Source organism: Thunnus thynnus, chromosome 18 (assembly GCF_963924715.1).
Source record: "Thunnus thynnus chromosome 18, fThuThy2.1, whole genome shotgun sequence".
Classification (NCBI taxonomy): Eukaryota; Metazoa; Chordata; class Actinopteri; order Scombriformes; family Scombridae; genus Thunnus; species Thunnus thynnus.
This window is the reverse complement of record NC_089534.1, coordinates 13,444,300-13,464,476: the sequence shown is the minus strand read 5'-3', so window position 1 is coordinate 13,464,476 and position 20,177 is coordinate 13,444,300. Positions and strand designations below refer to the sequence as shown.

General features: G+C 39.9%; 1 protein-coding gene across 1 annotated transcript; it reads right to left on the bottom strand.

The window, feature by feature from the left end:
• Positions 1–807: 807 nt before the first annotated feature.
• On the bottom strand, positions 808–18,321 carry ehd3 (EH-domain containing 3). Its single transcript, XM_067571973.1, has 8 exons — positions 16,936–18,321; positions 12,288–12,464; positions 11,444–11,541; positions 6,795–6,936; positions 6,591–6,690; positions 5,313–5,483; positions 3,753–3,917; positions 808–3,659 (listed from the first exon to the last, which is right to left on the bottom strand). Exons 1-8 carry the CDS (start codon positions 17,160–17,162, stop codon positions 3,132–3,134), a joined length of 1,608 nt encoding a protein of 535 aa, XP_067428074.1. The 5' UTR covers positions 17,163–18,321; the 3' UTR covers positions 808–3,131.
• Positions 18,322–20,177: the final 1,856 nt, after the last annotated feature.

The window sequence follows — 20,177 nt, the reverse complement described above, 5'->3', positions numbered from 1 at the left end:
TGTGTATTTAAGGGGTCTTTGAGTCACAGTCCAAGGGGATGCTTTGACTTCCTGCCACACACACACACACACACACACACACACACACACACACATATACATACAGAACTCCCTAGATAATACAGTAATGTCAGTGGTCCTAAACTTATATCTCATGCAATGTTTCCTGTCATTCGTAGCTTGTGTCACATTACGGTCAATGTTACTGGAGAAATCTGTTTCTTGATGACAATGTGGCGACTGCACTCACACATTCATACTGTTGTTAAAGGTTATGGACCTCCTTGAACTAAGCACAAGATAAGGAAGAACGTCTTGAGAAATAACATGTAGGAATTCATTTTTCCTCATCACACTTCCACCCTATGTTTCATTAGTTGAAGCTAAAAACGTGTTTTTTATAGTTTGGAGAATCTCTTGGGTTTATCTCATTATCACTTTTTCTGAAAATGTAATCTCCATTCTTTACATATGTTGGGATTTATTTGCTCCCTACATTTCAGTTAAGTTGTCCAATTTGAATCTCATGACTTGCACATTAGAGAAATGACTTCAAATTGTTCAAGCTTCCAGAGTGAGTTCACTATAATCAAATAATTTACTCTATAATTACATTTCAAATCTTTCCTTCATTATTGAGTTAGTTTTGTCATACAAGATATCATCTTATTAGAGAGAAAGCCTACAGTCTATGTACTATATACAACATCTATATCAGATTTTTCCTCTACATCCAGACAAATATGGGACAGCATCTCCATTAAACAGTGAGATTACTCCTAACACAAACCAAACAAAGTCAGTAAGTCGAGTAAATTCATCTTTATTATACTTTTGGACTGTTGTTTATGTTGACAGAAAAGCTGTGAAATACAGATTTAGCAAAGCATCTTAAAACAGACAAAATAACATAACGCCAGTGTTTCCACTAAAGTGTACTGTGTTTCGCAGTAGACAGGAATTCATGTGGCCATCCATCAGGGTATGAAAACAACTTTTGGAGGACTCTGTTTTGCAGTGAGGAAGCAGAAGCTCGAACAAGCATCGTTTTTCACATTGTTGTGTGTTGGCTCATCTATGAAATATGAGCTAGTGATGCATTAAGTGCTCCGGATCACGTGGATGATTTCTCAATCTGTGCTTGTGGAATGCAAGCAGTCTTCTATGTACATTAGATTCACAGTAACAGCACAGAGACGCACAGGGAGGGACATGAAAGGGCCGTAAACTGCAAATGTTTCAGTTAAGTTAATTCTGTAGCTTGAAATGGGTAAATACTGTCTCATTCATAACATACTGAACATTTCTTATCATATTGGAGTCCAAATGAAGTTAGTTTAGTGTTTCATCTCATGACAGACAGTACATACTGGCAGATCGCTACAGTGATACATCAGAACAACACATTTATTGCATGTATACAATTTAAATACATGAAATAGAAAGCCAAATTTTCCTTCAAAAACAAGAAGAAACAGTCGAAAAATGTGTGGTTAAGTGTTTGTTACCATCACAAAAACAGCTGTGTGATCACTCTCTGGACTGACAGGTTAGTTTGGATTACTTTCAAAACGGTGAATAATAACTGATTAATCATTTTTTCAATTAATAACCCTCAGGAAAACTCCCAGCTCAGTAGCCCGTGTAATGCGTAAGACTTAATACATTTACGTTACAAATAATAACACTGATACATGTGGTCATATGCATACATACATACATACATACATACAATAGTCAGGATGTGCCCACACAAAACCATGAACATGTGAACATTCAACATTCAAAGTCCTATACAATAAACAATACCCATAATATAGTTTCATATTATAGTCACAGTATTTTCAAACATGTTAATGAAATCCAGAAATGTTTAAAAAATAATAAAACCACTTCTCCCCTGCTAGTTTCACATTGGGGAAACACATCCTTCTTCATTTCGGTGTCCATCCAGTTGCTACGGTAAATGATGGTGATGTCATGAACTCCCACACAAATATGAACATCAGCACATCACGTTACAAAATTTTAAAAGTTGATAATTAATTTAGGCCATTTTCTTTTTTATGGTAACTGAAGGTGTTACACCACTAGAGCTCTTCCACTTTCTATTACACTGTTCAATCTGTTTGGTGTGTGTGTGTGTGTGTCTGTGTGCTTCCACATATTTGTATTTCTGTGTATTCTCAAACCACCAGCCAGGAAGTCTTTGTAGTTGTTTAATACGTCACCATGAAACAAAAGCCAGAATCATCAGCCGTGCCAGGAGACAGAAATAATCCAGGACCTCGGACTACAAGAGCTGTAAAATGTTTTGGCTCTCATGAGGAATAATGTAGTTGACATTAGTTTATTGATTAGATCAGATAATAATAGTTCCTATCATAAATATAGTTGTAATGGGGATAAACAGTTTATTTGCATATTTATATCCCTGTCCTTCTTCTTCCAAAATGATCCGTCTGCTTTCTTCTCTCTTTTTGTTTTCACATTGTCGCATCTCTCTCATTTTCTTCTAATAGTTCAGATCAACTTATATTTTGCTCTATTGTAGTGTATTGTAGACTTTTACTAATTACCATATCAACTGTCCTATCATCTCTAACATCCGTCCTACCTAACGACTCCCAGTATCTCAAACTTAAAACACAAAAGAGTACGTTGGGCTAAAGACTTGCCTTTAATTGTACGACTCATCCAGATCTAGTTTTTCTACCCTCGTAAGACATTTCAGCACTTCACACTTGTAGCATTTGAATTCAAATGTTACTAGAAGTCAAATCCTACAGAATTTTAAAAAAAAAAACTGTCAGTCTTTGTCTTTTACATCACACAAAAGTTTGCAGCCAATGTGCTAACAGTCAAATCTAATTTTTATTTGAATGTAACTCAGTATTCCTTTGTAATATATACCTCCTGAAGGTAACGAAAGACTGCAGATGTCGAATAACAGAAACAAAGAGCTTGAAGTTTGGGAAAAGGGTCTTTCATGTTCAAATATCTTCTGCTTGTATTTGGACTTTTTCACTATAATGCTACGAGTAGTTTCCTATTTTAAAGGGGATATTTTTCTGTGGAGGGAGGTGGGGTGTACTTACATGTTTGAGGACGGGCGATGGAGAAGCTTATATTTATTCAGGTATTTTCCTCTTGGAAGGAGGCACAAGGTGTGCTGGCAGATCTGACGGCAGTTCATGTCCCTCCAGTTTCACTTTGATCAGGTGATTGGCCAACGCAAATTCCTCATCGTCAAGCATCCCGTCCTTATCGATATCTGCCAGCTTCCAGATCTTTCCCAGCACTGTATTGGGCAGTTTTGACTTCACCATCTCCTTCTTGGCATTGGCTCCCGTCACCTTCCCGTTGACAGGAGACAGTGTGTAGAAAATCTCGTCGTAAGCAGGTTTGTCACGTGCAACGACCCACTCTGCTTCGTCGATGCCTTCGCCGGCTCCTTCGCCGTACCCGTGACCGAACGGGCCGTCCAAAGTGCCGTCAAAGGCACCGCCCTTGACAACTGCGTTGGGGCGCTGCGTTTCCTCTTGGCGGACAAGGACCATCAAGCTAGCAATGTCGTTGGCTAGCATGTCGTCCACTGACTCCAGGAGTTTGGGCTTAAGAGGCTGGAACTTGGTGAGATCCTGAGCTTGGAGTTGGTCCTGGGAGAGGAAGGCAGAAAGCAAAACAACCACAAATTTAGGTCTTATCTATCTAAACCTCTATCTATAATTCCTTTGCTCTTCCGTCTTTACCTGCATCTTCTTCAGATTTGGAAAGTCTCCAGGTGATATCTGATGTTCTCTTTCGATGCGTTTGTAGATATCTCCCAGGCTGCTGATCAGTTCTTTCTTCTTGTTGTCCTTCCCAAACACAGAAGGCATCTCTTTCTTCAGTGAGCTGATGATGTAGGCATGGACCTGCATTGGGAGATTGTAAGATACTTATGTTGTCAACAGAAAATCTATGCAGTGGGGAGTTAATGTCGGCCTACTTTAAAGTTTGTTTAACTGTTGACTTCTACTCGGTGTAATACACATATATAGGTATAGGTAGCCTATAAAGGATGGCTATGTATTAAGAGGGAGACCTGTGACAAAACTCTACCAAAACTGAAATACAGGAAGAGTTTAATGGGTCTATAAATTCTTTAAAATGTTTGGACCACAACATACAAGCAGATTAACACAGGTATCTGTGTTAACTGTCTGTTAAGTGGGCCAGAAATACAATTTCTTGCAGGTTATTTGTGTTTTTATTGTTGTCCTGTTCATGCCCTTTATAATCTTTTTTGGAATAACAAGCTTTTGATAAATGTCTCAAATGTAACATCAGCAGCAGCAGACGGTTGCAACATGGCCTCTGGGGACCCTTAACTCTCCTTTAACCAGATTAGTCATACAGTAAATCTCTCAGATTACCTTTTGACATTTGTTTTTAATATTCAACTCAAACTAAATATTTTAAAAGTAATGGAAAAACCCGTATTTGTTATGTTGCTGTGGTGATCTGTGTGTGTGTGAGTGTGTGTGTGTGTGTGTGTGAGTGTTTCCCTAAATCCATCTCATGTCCTTGAAGCTCATCACAAAACACGCATGTACACACCCAATCAGCTGTCAAACAGGAAAACAGTACTCAATTCTCAGTTTGTTCAATCTGTGTGAGTGTTTGAGTGTGTGCATCCTCTGTGTATTTACTCCAACTACGACAGTCAGCAAGCGGACTGTCGCCTCTTGTACCTGACTTCCTGTCCGTAGAGGAAACAGGAAATAATTCACTCAGAGGAGAGTGCCACATTCGTCTGGTTCTATTGGTTCTGTGACAGCGAAAAGCTTTTTCTGTCAAGGTTAACAGCTGGTTGAGACGGGAAGAGTGAACAAGTGATGGGAAAGAATACACAATACATACTGTCGCAGCAGGAGTCCCATTATTTTAGCTATTTATAAATGTCTAAAAATAAAAAAGCTCAGCACTAACTATCATCCCTAAAATACTCAAGCTTGGGTTCAGTTCAACCAAATTAAGTGCAAACAAACATGTTTAATGCAGGAAGGATTTTTTCTAGAACCTTCAGTTAAGAAAATAATTGGAAATGACCAATAAAATTCATTCATGTTTGGCCAAATGGATTTATTATGGAATGGGGACCAAACTGATCCTACTGTGGAACAAAGGAATTTTAGTTACGGATATGTAACAGTGCTTATTACATCCATCATTAATAACATCCACAGACAACAAGTTACTACATTTCGCAAGAGCCATGTCATTCCATCCCTAGGTGGGTGGTTATTTTTATTTCCTGTGTACCTTACCTTGGCTAGTCTGGCCCTCTTGATCAGATCATTGAGTTTTCTTAGTGCTGCATTCCTCGGTAAAGACTGAATGTCCTTGAATAAATCCTGTTCCTCCGCTTCAAACAGCTTCCTGTTGTCAGGAATCAACAGAGGGTGGGACCAAAATGAACCGATGTAGACACGAATCACCTGCCAGTGAGGAGACAAGAGAGGGAATCAGCGGCTGGTGAGACCAAAACAGTAAACTGTACATAAAAATGTACAAAAAGGTGAGTAAATATGTAAACTTTTTTACTTTCTTTTTGACTATTTAAGGCAGTGAGTCAGCAACTAACCTCATCAGGTTTCTGGTAACTAAAGAATACATACTTGAAGGAAAACCCACACTTATTCTAGTAATGTGCTGGCTCGTAGGCAGACATCAAAATAAGTGTGAAAGCCGCACACTCATAACACCGACACACTTATTTCAACAAATGATGATCAATGTTTTGGCAAATTGTCTTCCTCAGGATAAAAAACTGTAGTCAGATGCTACAAATAAGAGCAGTCAACCTAAGAGGCACCTAATAATACAGAAGTTCCTCAAAACCAAGCAAATATGGACGCCTCATGTCAGTCACAGCACATTGTTTTATGTAATTAAACCTAAATTTAATGGCTATAATGTAATTTTGCAATGCACAGTATTTTAAACCCTCGTATGACCAACTCGATTATCATACAACGTTCCTGACTTGCTCACAAGTCCTTAACATGAGAGTCTTTCCAATCCTTCTCATCCATCAGATAAAGTGTGAACGCAGCATAGGGGAAGCCTGACACCAAACACAAGCCCACATAAATCAAGAAATCAACCGGTAGAAACCAGAAAAATACAGGAGAAAAGTCAAAATAGAAAGTGAAATAGAGCCACCTTTTGGCTGGAGCAGTGTCTTTAAAAATCAATGAGGAGTAAATGGTGCTGTAATGGTCCATAATTCTACTTTGCTGCATAATAATAGTGCTTTTAAAAAGCAGTTGGTAGGTACATGTGGCCACTGAACTGGTCTGAATTTTCTCCAAGAAAACTCCCAACTTCTAATGTGAACTGTAAGATAAAAAAAGTTGAATTTTAAAGCTATTTTCTATTTCACAATGTCTTTCTATGCGTTTCTTCATGGCAATCCTACAAAATGAAGATATTATGGCGTAAAGACCAATACATTTGAGGGCATTTGCATGCAGGTTTTAACAGGTTATCACACTCAGCTGATGTATTTGCAGATATCATCACAGAAACTAAGTTTACTGTACCTCTGGGGTGTTGACTATTTTCCCCAGTGACCACATCAGGGCACCGTACACTCTCATCAACTGCTGCGTCTCTATCTGGTCAGCCTTGTTCAGCACAACCCTGAAGAGAACAACAGAACGGTGTTGATGTTGCATGCTTTGTGTTTCAATTTGATGTTTGCTTTGGTTATTAAAATGTCTGTAAATCAATGACTCTTACAGTACCTGATCTTGTCTTCATGGTTCTTCAGGGCCTTTATCACCTCTGAAAACTCATCAGAGATGTCCAGTTTGTGGGCGTCAAACAGTAAAATGATCCTGTCCACACGCTCTGCAAACCACTCCAAGACAGCCGCAAAGTCATAGCCTGTGAGGAGGAGACAGAGGAGGAGGAGAAAAAGGGTGTGAAATAAAAGGTGGAATAAAGATTTCAGATGAGGCAATAGGAGGGTTGAGATAAAAAGAGAATGTGAGAAAAAAAGATGATTGTGTATCATTTTATATCTCATTTCTTTGTTCCCATCCCATACTGGTGTCAAAATAGCATTAAGGAGAGGCATTTTAATTAAAAGGTTCAGACCGTTCATGTTACAGTTGACGCACAGATCAGTCTAGTGTGTTTTTATGCTGATGATCAACGCTATCTATATTCCAAAGAATCATAAACCTTAACTGTAATGTTGCAATATTCTGCAAAATAAACTATTACAATAGCCTCGGGTCACAGAGGAGGCAATGTGAAGGACGCCAATATTACAACATGTTGAGAGAAAAGAATGTGTGTTTACAAATGGAGGCAGTCCTGCCAAGGTCCAAACTAAGCGGCCTTTTAAAAGTAAATAATGAGGAGGGAAAGCCACACACTCCATAAGCATTTGGATAGTAAAACATTGATTTTTCATTAACTATTTATTTAGCTACATTAATAAACAGATTTGAGTTTTTACGTGATACAAGTCCAATGTTATCATGACCTTGTGAATGAATGAAGACAGACGTGGATGTATGTATGAGTGAATTAATTAATAAATGCTTGAATGAGTGAATTAATGACTGAGTCTGTCAGCAGAAGTACATCACAGACTGCTTTGACTTTCTGTCCCACTCAAGGACAAAACTCACTCTCACCTGCAGAAATTCCACAGAATATGAGAGGAGAACAAAGAACAAAAGGGACACAAGGAAGGATTAGTGTGCTTACTAAAACTGAAGGACGCAGAATCAAAAACCTGTAAATATTATGAGATGGCAACTAGGAGGCATATGTTGTCAGTTGGCAGTAGGTACTGTAGTAGTTTAATGTTAATTCAGTGAGGGTCAGATGGATTTTCTGGAGAGCTACAAATGTGAAAGATTGTCTCCCTTTATATTACAAAACAATATCCTACAGAAACAACCCCTGATTTATAAGAAATCAGAGACCCATATAAATATTTCTATTACCCAAGTCTGACCCAGTCTGGTCCACCCTCAAGAGTCTCAGTAGACAGACATAGCTGTGATAAAAATCACCCTTTTTACATACTTGCTAAACTGCCGATATTGCCGCTGTAGCTGAACTGCTGCTCCTGGCAGTAGAAGAAGAGTTATGAATTTCCTGGATTCACAAAAGGGTGATAATGCTGTGAAATCCCAAGATTCTGATTCTTGAGCTATAATGCTGACATTAGAATTCAAGGCTCTTATGATGAATTATGATAAAAGGCAATACTGTTTTGGAAGAAATTACTGGTGGAATTTGAAATAATTCTTTACTGGAATAGAGCAAAAGTTCAGCAGCAGTGACAATAAGTATGTAAAACAATGGAAATCTGTTTTAGCAGCCTTTCAGTACTGCATGATCACAGCTGAGAGGAGACAGAGGGCACACTGCTGCTGCTTGAGCAAAGCTACAGAGGGTTAATTGAGACAGATACCTTGATATTTTGAATTCGATAAGAAAACAGAATTTAGTGGATTTGGTCTTCACACACTTTTCACATGGTGTTGGGGTTAAACAAGATTGCAATTTTCATTAAATTGCACAATTTCAGCTTCTTTTCTATGTGTAAAAGTGGACATTAGGGTGTGATGGTAGCAGAAGAAGAAAGGTGAGGGACAAAAAAAAATTGTAGTAGTATGAGGAGCAAAGTGCTGAACAAGGGGAAATTCCTCTGATGGTGGCAGAAGAGGAAAGGATCATCACAGTTATTAGAAATCTTCTGGGGACAGTGAGTACCACATCTCATGGCAATGTAAAAATTGTTGTCACTATCATTAGGCCTTGTTGCTAATGGTGCATAAAGCTTACCACATTTTTAAAGAAAGACTTTTCTCTTAAAAAGTAGCACTCAAACCCAGAACATCAAGAGATACCTGAATGAAACTACAGCACCGTGTGATATATCTGACTAAAATACCCTTATAAGTTAAGAATACTATGTATTTTTTCCCAAACCATGTGACCAGATTCTGGTGAAGAACATGTTAACAGTCCACAAATTCGTCAAAGTCAAGATATCGCTTTATTTTGCCTTTTTGCAGCTAGTTGATGCCCATGTTTATGATTACAGTACCTCCATAAAGACATCTATGTAGGCAGCTATAGCCTGAAAACTCCTCATCTGGACACACACACAAATAAATACAGAGAAATGGATGTAACAAGGCAGAAAAGAAATAAATGGATGATAGATTCAAGAATGAGACAACATACAAATACCATACATACAAATAAAACATGAAAACACATACATGACATGCAATAATGGATGAAATGAAAATGAAAATGAGCACACACAAACCAGAAACTTCACTCTGTCCTTAGAGAAAACACAGCTGTGCTGACTCAGTAGAGGTTAAGTATTTTTTTTTTTTTTTTAATATCCAACAGACACGGGCAGGGTCACACCTCACTGTGCTGTTTATTTGGTTTGACAGCACGTTCACGTTCACTTTGGCCGAACAAATAGAAAGCAGAGAAGAGCCGATGTGGGTCTGTTTCAATTAGACGACTTCCAAATGTAAACAAAATGTGAAATTCTGCTGGTGCTGACAAGAGTGTTCATTCTCTGTTGTTTCTCAACAGAGGAGCTGAAGACAACAAACTTCTCATGACAAACATTTTTTCCAAAATCCAGACCCAACCCTGCTATGAAGTAATGTGCTGAACCCAGTGACCAGGACTCGTTCCTTGTTCTTATGTAGCCCTTGGAAATATGTTTTTATATTTTATCATTTAACCACCCTGAATTTCATGATATTGACCATGCACAACCTTTTTGGAACAACAGAGGGCATACAGATTTGAGTGGGGAGAAAATATGTATTGTAAAAACCTCATTATGAAAAAATCGTATGGTGATATAGTTAAAAACTGTTCATTATCACTTCTGAATTTTGCTTGTGTTTCATCACCCTTTACACCTGAACTGTGGTTCTAACAGAGAACAAACAGAACATAGAAGACAGAGAGAGAGAAAAGCAGAAGGAGAAAAAACTGAAAGAAAGTCAAAGATGGACAGTGTAAGAAGGAGTAGGTGAATGTGGGAAAGAGTAAAGTATGGCTGTCTTTAATTATCCCTGTGCTTTTGTTTATTTCAGCCGTTGGTATGGCAATGCCACCATTGAGCTTTGGGAATGCCAGCCATCAGACACATATCAGCCTGTAAGAAGAAAGCTGCAGAAAGAAGTCTTGTTTGCAGTTTACACCTAAACTCCTCAGCTGCTCTGGGATATGTTCACTGTTGGTTCACTCATTTCAAAAGTATAATTAAAAATCATACAGCTTTATCTGACAATCTCTTGCTGGATTGGATTTATGATGAATGCGTTTTTTTGTGCATAAATTTGATTAGATCGGTGAAAAGCATCATTATCAAATGAAACAGTCCTAAAATTTAACTGGTCCTTAACATGCAGCTCTATACATTTTTCCATCTCATGGTAGGAGAATTTATTAGTCTGGTTTGAGACCTCTACATCATTGCACACATCTGTTTATTTAATGATTCAAATAGAATAAAACAGCAATTCAGTCTGATCAGAATTTATAGGAACACTATAAACAATTGATAAAAGTATTTCACTCTGTAAGTGCAATTAATGCATCAAGTAAGCCAGTAGAGACATACTCCTGTTACCTTTGCACAACGACAGAAAAAGAGTTTCTTGGTTGGCTGAACTTTTTAACAACATGATAAATATCTCACATACAGTATATCCAGTGATGCAGGGATGTTTCCAAAATGTTGATGACATGTACAGTAGAGTTGCGACCAATGAGATGTCAAGGAATTTGTTTATGCAATAGAGCCTCTACAGATATCTCACCACTGTAGAATCACCAAAGAATGAAGTTTGATGAAGGAAAAATCTGCCATGTTGTTTTTAACAGTACTTTAGTAGCATTTTCTGTTCAGTGCAGAGTTTGAATAAAGTTGGTCCAACTTTCAACAACAATTGTGACTGTTGGTCCTCTTAAATCTGCAGCTGTGTTTGTTAACATTGTGTGAAGATTTCGGTGCATGAGAGGGCAAATACACATTGTGTTTGTCATGTTTTAAATTCAATACAGAACTGTACAGAGTTACATTGTGTGTGTTTGTGTGAGAGGGAGCTCATTGAAAGCTCATCTTTTTGTCACCGCTTCCTGTTCTTTGAAATGAATGAAGCATAATCCTCCTGATAGCTAAAAGCTAAAATAAACACACACACACAGAAAATGCTGACATTGTAAGTTCAGACTTCAGTGGGACTCAGGGGGGCCACAGCTGAATGGGTCCGGTGAACGAATACACACACACACACACACACACACACACACACACACACACACACACACACACTAACATAAACAGAGGTAGATAAAAGTGTGTGATGAAAGTGTGTTTTACCTCGACTGATTCTCTGTTTCTCTCCTGACAGAATCCCTGGTGTGTCGATCACGCTGATGCTTTCCAGCACTGGGTTAGGCAGTTGGGCACACACAAATCTGCACACACACACACGAGAGGAGAGGAGAGGAGAGGAGAGGAGAGAAGAGAAGAGAGGAGAAGAGCAGAGAAGAGAGGAGAGGAGAGGAGAGGGGAGGAGAGGAGAGGAGAGAAGGGAAGACGAGAAGACAAGAGTCAGGACAGAAGTGTAAAATGTTTAAACAACAAACATTATCCAACACTAGACATTTCCTTGTCCCTCTCTCCTCCTTCTCCTCTATCTCTCGCTCTCTTCTTCCAGCTGTATAAATACGAACGGCGGTCATCCTCACTGTGAACCCCTCTAATCCCCACTGACAATCAGCGTTTCTTCTGTCTCCTTTCAGCAGTGGTGGGCCCTCACAGTGAGGACACTACCGCAAGAGCAAATGCAAATAAAAGAGTTTTTGGCAGTTTTCCTTTTCCAGAAGGATGACTCTGCAAAGATGACTGGCTGACACACATACACACACAAACACACACACAAACACACACACACACACAGAGCCATTAACAGAGGAAAGCCTGACCAGTGAGCAGAGGGAAATTCAATCACAGAGGAATGTAGAGCTGCAGTGTGGATTCTCTCGCTCGCTCTCTTTCTTCCTCAGTCTTTCCATCTTATGTTTACATACTTCACCTCGATACGTAACATTTACTCTTTTCAGGACAGGCACACCTGTGAGGAAATTTGACAGCATCTGCCATCAGATCATTTCAGCTAGCACTCTGTGAACATGTATAAGTGTGTGTGTGAGGTGTCTACCTGTTGAGGAATGCGTTTCCAAAGGCGTTGAGCTTTCTGAAAGGCTTCTTGGGGTCCACCACTAAGGCATTGCCGGGGATGACTCCTTCTGTGTCGCCGTGCATCACCGCGATAAAGGAATCCGTGGTGGGTTCGGGGCCAATCCTCATTCCGGGAAAATCCTGCTCCAACAGGTAGCTGTCAGAGAGATAGTGAGATGTGGCGTTTAAACTAAACAAGAGACTAGATGTCTTTGATAAATTATATAGCGTGTAAGAATAAATCAACCGTACATAAATGCCTTTTTGGTATGTCAGAGTAATCCCTAAAGAAGATGCTATCTGAGGCACTGAACAATAGTGTAAATAGAGGCATCCATTTTTTAAGTATTTGCCAAGGAAGAAAGTGATGTTACTGCAAATGTAAAAAGCTATAATGACAGAGAATGTAAACAATTTCTGTATCCATGGGTTACTGATTCAACAAGAAGCAATTCTCCATGTCCACAACTGCTTGCAAGTTGGCCTTATATCAGTTTTCTCATTCACATCAGTTCACTGAATCCCTACATTCATCTGTAGACAGCAGGACAGATGCCGCATGCCTTTTCAAAGTGATTATGCCAACAGGAAATTGGTCTGGATGGTAAGACGCAATTCAAGAATTGCCAAGTCTGCCTTGAATTAGATGCTGCTGGAACAAAGATTAAGAGAGGTTTTACATCACATGTGTTGGATGGCTGCCGTGCACAAAAGAACCACCTGCTCCAAAAACAACAGATATTAGTTCAAGATATTAGTTGCTGATCACATGGAGCAAATAAGAAACCTTTTTGAAGTAGTGTTTTGTGGTCAGGTGAGACCAAGATAATGATAATTTTCCAGATGTGGAGTTGAATGACAATATTGTATCTGTTACTAGGAGAAAAGGTGAGATATCTATCACCAAGCCACAGAGGCTATTTTCAGGAATGATGATGACAGCGTTGCACTCTGGGACTGACTCATTGCAAAGTAATGATAAATCAGAAAGATTAAATCAATATTATTCAGCAATTTGGACACAATAAAGTGTTCCTAAAAGACAGTGAGTCTAAAAGACATCAACAAGACTCTGTGAGGTTGTGCACAGTGGTGGTTAGAGCTAAATGCTAATGTCAGCATGATCACAATGAGAATGCTAACATGCTGATGTTTAGCAGGTTTACTGTTTACAGTGTTCACCATCTTAGTTTAGAGTGTTAGCTAATAATTTCTAATGAGTGTGTACAGCTGAGGCTGATGGGAATGACATTAGTTTATCAGGTATATGGTAAAAATTTTTTTTAAAAAGTGACACAAAGTCCAAGTCATCACGAGGGGAACGTGTAATAAATTTCATGGCAGTCCATCCAATGGTTCAGACATTACACTCAAAACCACAAATGTCAACCTCATGGTGGCGCTAAAGGAAAAGTCACAGCATCACAAAGGCATTTAGATTCATCCTCTGGGGAACATGAATGTTTATAAAACTTCATGGCAACCATTAAATATTTGTTGAGATATTTAAGTCGTGGAACAACTGACTGCCAAACCGACCGTCAAATAGACCAACACTGCCCAGAGTCACACCACTATCCTGACTAAAAATAGTTTTTCAATGGCTAAATAAGGCTAAAATTGAGAGTTAAGTTCTGACTACATAGAGAATATGTGGACTGGACTAAGAAGACATATCTGTGGAAGAATTTGGTTGAGCTCCACCTATTCTGACAAGGTGAATGGTTAAATATACTACCTTGTCAGGGGTTTGTTTGCTAACTGATGATAAGAAACAGCTGACTGAGGTGAAAAAGGTTAAAGACAGGCATCCAAACATTGGATTATATGCATGGTTTTGACTGCGCAGATATATCAGGAAAGCTCATAATAAATATCTCAAATAACTCCAATTTGTTTGTGTGTTTTACAGCAAATATGTATTTTGTTCAACATAAAACTGATGTAAACTTTTGACCTCATCTGCGATTGTTGCCATGGCAGCACAGCTGACTTACAACTCATACGTTTAAGGTGTGAAAGGTTGAATCCTCAACTCTTAATTCACATCACACATGTTACAAATGAAGATTAGTGAGTTTGTGTTGAGGTTCACTATCTCAACAATGTGAACTCAGACCATAAAAAGAGATTTAGACAAAAGATTTACAGCTAAAAGGGCTATAAATTTTAAGTGTGAATGTGGGATGTGTATTCATTTTAACTGCTAACAGATGTAAGGATGGTTCCCTCTTATACATCTCCAATCCCCACACACACACACACACACCTTCTCAGAGGAGCTAGCTGTGCCTGGTGGAGCCATCTCTCTGCACACGTGTCTGTGTAGTGTGAGTAGGGAGGCTGTGCATCAACCAGATTATATGTTTGATAGCATAGATGTGTATGTGTCTGTGTGTGTGTCTGTGCGTGTGTGAAATTCACACTAACATATCAGCTCACTTGCACGCTGTTTCATTTATCACATTCTGTGCAGTTTGATCTCAGTTTATTTCCTGACAGGGAGGTAAAAATAAACATTTGCAGCCACAAGCTTCACCGACACACAATCTCAAAGTTATAGTTTAAAGGTCTGAAGCATTGAAGCATCTTAAAAAAATCAACCCATGAGTAAAGAAAATAGAAGATTATAAGAGCTGTGTGAAAAACATTTGTCATCGTAACAGTTTTCGATTTTATGACATTACAAGAATGTGTCCTGTCACCTTGAAGGAAACCTTTTATGTGATGATGATCTGCTCTTTGACAGACCATAAAAGTCAGATGTGGGAGCAAGAGAAAAATCGATAAATTCAGCCCAAAAATGAAGACAAGCTCACGTTACTGACCTCTGAATGACTGCTTAAATAGAGAGACTATGTTACCCTCCATCAGCATCTCGTTTCTCTCTTTTAGTCTTTTAGCTGCCTGACTCATATTATTTTATATTTTATTCCTTTTCTCATTCACATCAATCTAAAAATAATTTAAATAAATATCTGTTTAAATAAATGGACAAATCATTCTTTGTTTATCATCATATCCAAGCACATCCGCACCTGACCCACTGACAAAAGTACCCTTACTGCTTCCAAATCTGTGACTGCAGCAGCTCTGACCGAGGGTTACTCAGCATTTTGTACATTCTGCGTCTTACTGTCACAATGTCGGTGGTGTAGGGTCAAGTTGCTGACCGGAGGGGGGGTGTTGTCATCAGTGCAGAACCAGTGAAGAGGAAGAGAGAAAGACAGAGAAGAGAGTAGAGAAGAGGAAGAGAGAAAAGGGATGTCTGCACTGTGCTGTCTTATAGCAGGAAGTCACTAACAGCATCCTCTCTCTGGCTTTCAAAGGCTTAACCTCCTAATTACCTCCAATGCAAGTGTATGTGTGTGTGTGTGTGTGTGTGTGTGTATGGTGTTCTGCATGTGTACATGTGTGTGTCTGAGGCGCAAATCGTTAGTGGCAGCAGTGCAGTTCAAAAGAGGCCCGACACCCAGCTGCGAATATCTCTCTCTGTCACACACACATGAATATACACCAATACCAGAAATTCCCCACCTCATAATCTCTGATTAAACAGAATATATGATAATATCAATTGTAATAAAACACAACCTTTGCTAATGAGTACAGTGTCTAAGCTACAACAAGCTGATAATATATGCAACATAACCTTGATCATGTTTGTGCAATAGAGAGGAAATTCAAGCAGGAAATGTATTTACTAGACTGACCGTTTAAAAGAATGTTTACAAGGACAACATTTTTGCTTAAATAGTTAACTTTGGGAGCTTAATCCAAGAAAAAAGAAAACATCCAAGTTTTTTATAATTTTTCTTCATGAGGTGCAGGACAAGGAGGAGGAGGAGGTCCCCGACACTTCCTGCACCTAAGGGCCCGTCAGCTCTGCATGAGGTCAGACACAAGGCTCCTACGTCCACTCTGTACCCATCTGTGCCTCCATCTGCTTACTTTGTTTTCAGTTTGGTACTTACAGCCTGTCTTGTAATGTACGAACTGATTGTCTGTTCAGAAACTATCATTCATGGACATTTGCTAGATCTAGTAACTTAAATTGGTGATAAATAAGAAGGCAAAAGCTCTAATTTTGAAATATAACTCTAAAACAAGTTCTATTAACATATTGGGAGGATTGCAGTGTCAGGCAGAGCTGCCTCGATATGAGGTATCAAGCTTGCGTGTGTGTGTGTGTGTGTGTGTGTGTGTGTGTGTGTGTGTGTGTGTTATGTCAGCTGTCATATTAACTTTTTATGGATTTAATAAAGCTTGCAGAGGTGTGGCTCCTCACAGTTAGGCTATGAGTGTTTTTATTGGTGGGTATGATGGCTGACCTTTCTTCTTTTTTAATATTGATATGTTTTGCTTTTTATTGTTTCAATGCTACTTCTATTATGTTCAAATCCAGCTTATTGTAAGACCACTGCACTCTTCTTCTTCTTCTTCTTCTTCACTCTTGCTGACAAACTGCTTCACTGCTGAAGCTGAGAGAGGGAAAAGTCAGTTTGGGTGTGTCAACCTCTCCCTTTCTATCTTTCTAGAAGCCCCTGCCCTATGTGTTTGTATGTGATCCCCCTATCCATATGGAGCTCTTCATCAGTATGTCATGTCAGTATGTGTGGTTTTCTCACCGTATGAAGCTCGTCTTGCCAGTAGAGTACTGTCCCACCAGTAAGACCATGGGCTTGTTGTCAAAGTCGGCATCCTCCAGAGCCGGGGAGTGAAACTCGTGGAACTTGTAGCTCTCCTCCAGAGGCAGGAGTTTTGTTTTGTAGAGCTTTTTCAGACCATCACTGACGGTCTGAAAGACTTCTGGCTCCTTCTTCCTCCTGTCGTCGGTCCCGAGCCAGCTGAACATGGTTACCGATGGCTGATTGTTAAGAGTTGTCTAGCTTCCAATAGGTGCAACTGGTCAAAAATGCTGTTTGTTGATGAGCTGGACAATATTCAAGGTCAATATGAACGTACAAGACTTTAACAGCTCCAATTCAAAACTCTGTTTCACAAAATAGCTTTAAGTCTACTTTGTTAAGTTTTATGTTTTCTAAAACTTAATAAACTTAAATTACAACACACATAATGTGTCTAACTGGAGATACAGGGGCAGGTGAAGCTGAGATTTGGCTCAATTTAAAAACAACTTCCATTTAAATCTAAGCAAAAAGGTTATTTAAATTTGACAGGCGAAAACACTGACAAAAATCTATGTTGTTGTTTTCCTAGAAATCTTTGCAAAAAAGATAGAAGTATTTTGCTGTCACAACTGTCCCAGGACACAAAAACAGGGATGAAAGTCGGTGTGTATGTGTGTCCTGCTCTGCTGGATGGGTGGTGACTGTTGTTGTTCTTGGTGATGATATTGACGCTTGGCCTGATGTTACATTCAACCCAGTTGAAAGCAATTTGAGGGGGTTTTTTGTCTCTAGGTATGTCTAAAAAAAGACAGAATAAAAATCTAAATTGTATCTATTTATGAGAATTTAAACCTGACCCATCAAACGCATCCTGATCATCGAGTCCATCGGTCCTGCTTAAATATCCAGGCCACTAATGATGATCCTGGGCCGGAAAGAAACACTGCATTCAATGGGGTTGTTTTTGTTCACCAACCTAGCTTAGTAAACAAATACTGCCGAGGGAAAAAAAAACTTAATTTACCCTGCTCATCACGTTACCGCTATTCAATATCGTCCAAGAGCGAGCAGAGGAATCCCAAAAATGATGCACCGAGCTGCTGTCAGAGCGCAGCGACCGTTATTGTTCAACCGCTCCCGCTCTCCGCCACACAAAACCAGCACAAACTCGTCAGGGTAAAATTATTTCTGTCGTTTTCGAGTCAAAAAATGAGATTAGCCTGTTTGCTAGCGCTAGTGGTTATTCACTGTCACAGCACGGCGCTGAATGTAGCAGCAGCTGATGCCCTGCAGCTCAATTTAAATGCCTAGTCGAAGGAAACCTGAGCCCGGCGGAAGTGCCCGACGACTGGCAGCCCGACCCAGCGCGGTCCCGCCCAATGGTGCAGGAGCTGAAGCCGGCCGGGACGCGATGTGTAGTTTTCCTAGGATGGCGAGGTCATGACCCGCCCTACTCTGCCTCTGATTGGCTTACCGTGATATTCTTACCCTTATTCTAACCAATCTCACTCCTCGTGCCTAAACCTGACCAACCCAACCAACGAAGGCAACGAGGACTAGCCAATCAAAGGAAGAGTAGGGCAGGTAATGACTTCGCCATCCTAGGAAAAAATAATTGGCGACCGGGACGACGCCATGATGGATGAGGGATGGACGAGCTGCCGTTGAATGGAAGCGCGCCGCTTGGTGGTACAATATGAAAACTGCAAGGAGGGATATTAAAGGATAGGTTCATAATTTTTCAAGTATGTCTTAAACCAACAGTTAGGTGCCCAAATGAACCCAGAAAGAGGTTTTCCTCTCTGTAATCATTCCTCCTATTCATTTAAAAAATGCATTTAAAAGTTTATCTGAAGCTTATATTAGGCTTTCGGCAGTCTGGGTTAGTCATATCAAGTGGATATCTGCCACATTTACAGTCTTTTTAGCATAAAATTCCCTCTTTGTGTTTCCTCGGATCATGAATCATGAATTTCTGTTGGCATTGTGTTTTGTGTTTCATATCCATACACTCATACTCTCCATACCACTCACACAGACATCACACGCATCACTGACCTGCTCACATTTTGTATTTCATATAATTAAAGGAAACGTCCACAATCTTTCAAGTCTGTCTTACACTATCTCCACAGCACTGCACTCTGCTCTGACTCACCAGGACGCCTACAACACATATGTGAGGATACTGTTTGTTGATTTCGGCTCTGCTTTCAACACTGTTCGTCCCTCCAAGCTGGTCATCAAACTTCACAATCTCGGTTTTAGCCCCTCCATATGTAACTGGCTCCTGGATTTTCTGGAGCCCTAATCGGTTAAGCTAGACAACCATACCTCTTCCACCTTGACTCTGAGCCCTGGCGTCCCACAGGGCTGTGTTCTCAGCCCACTCCTCTTCCCCCTCTTCATATATGACCGCAAAGCTCTTCATGACAATAACTCCATCATCAAGTTTGCAGATGGGCTTGATCAAAGACAACAACAAGTCAGCCTACAGGGAGGAGGTGGAGCACCCGGCAGCTGGTGCAAAGAGAACCACCTGGACCTGAGCATCAACAAGACCAAAGAACTGATTGTAGATTACAAAAGAAATAAAGCCTGCACACAAGCCCCCATCCACATCCATGGGACTGACGTGGAACGTGTTTCCAGCTTCAAGTTCCTGATCATCAACATCTAGGCAGACCTCTCTTGGTCCATCAACTCATCCAGATTCATCAAGAAAGTGCAGCAGTGACTGTGCTTTCTGAGAACACTAAAGAAAGCACAGCTGTCTCCACAGATTTTAGTGTTTTATGGGAACTGCTCTGTCGCTGATAGAAAAGTCCTTCAACAGGTGGTGAAAACTGTACAACATGTCACCAGCACCCAGCTTCCCCACATTGAGGACATCCATCGGAAACAATGTTTACGGAGGGCTGACGACATCACCAAAGGCATTTTGCAACGAAACCATGAACTGTTTACTCCACTACCATCAGGGAGGTGATATAGAATCCTCCGGTCCCGCACCAGCAGACTGGAGAACAGCTTTTTTCCTTCTGTTGTTTATCTGCTGAACTGTAACAACTAAACAATTTACTCTCCACTTCATATAACATACTGCATCACTGCACAAATCTGTATATCTACATTGTGTATTTCTTGTAAGAGGCTCAAAGTAATTTATATCATGCACATCAGCACTCTATGCCTCAATTGCAGTCTGGTTAGATGCCAACTGCATCTCGTTTTTTAAG

Excerpts from the sequence above, each read along its gene's own strand:
- ehd3 (XM_067571973.1), bottom strand. The coding sequence starts at position 17,162 with ATGTTCAGCTGGCTCGGGACCGACGACAGGAGGAAGAAGGAGCCAGAA. Across the intron at positions 5,484-6,590 it reads AAATAGTCAACACCCCAGAG|GTGATTCGTGTCTACATCGG; the intron begins GTACAGTAAACT and ends CCTCACTGGCAG. Across the intron at positions 3,660-3,752 it reads CAAATCTGAAGAAGATGCAG|GACCAACTCCAAGCTCAGGA; the intron begins GTAAAGACGGAA and ends TTCCTCTCCCAG.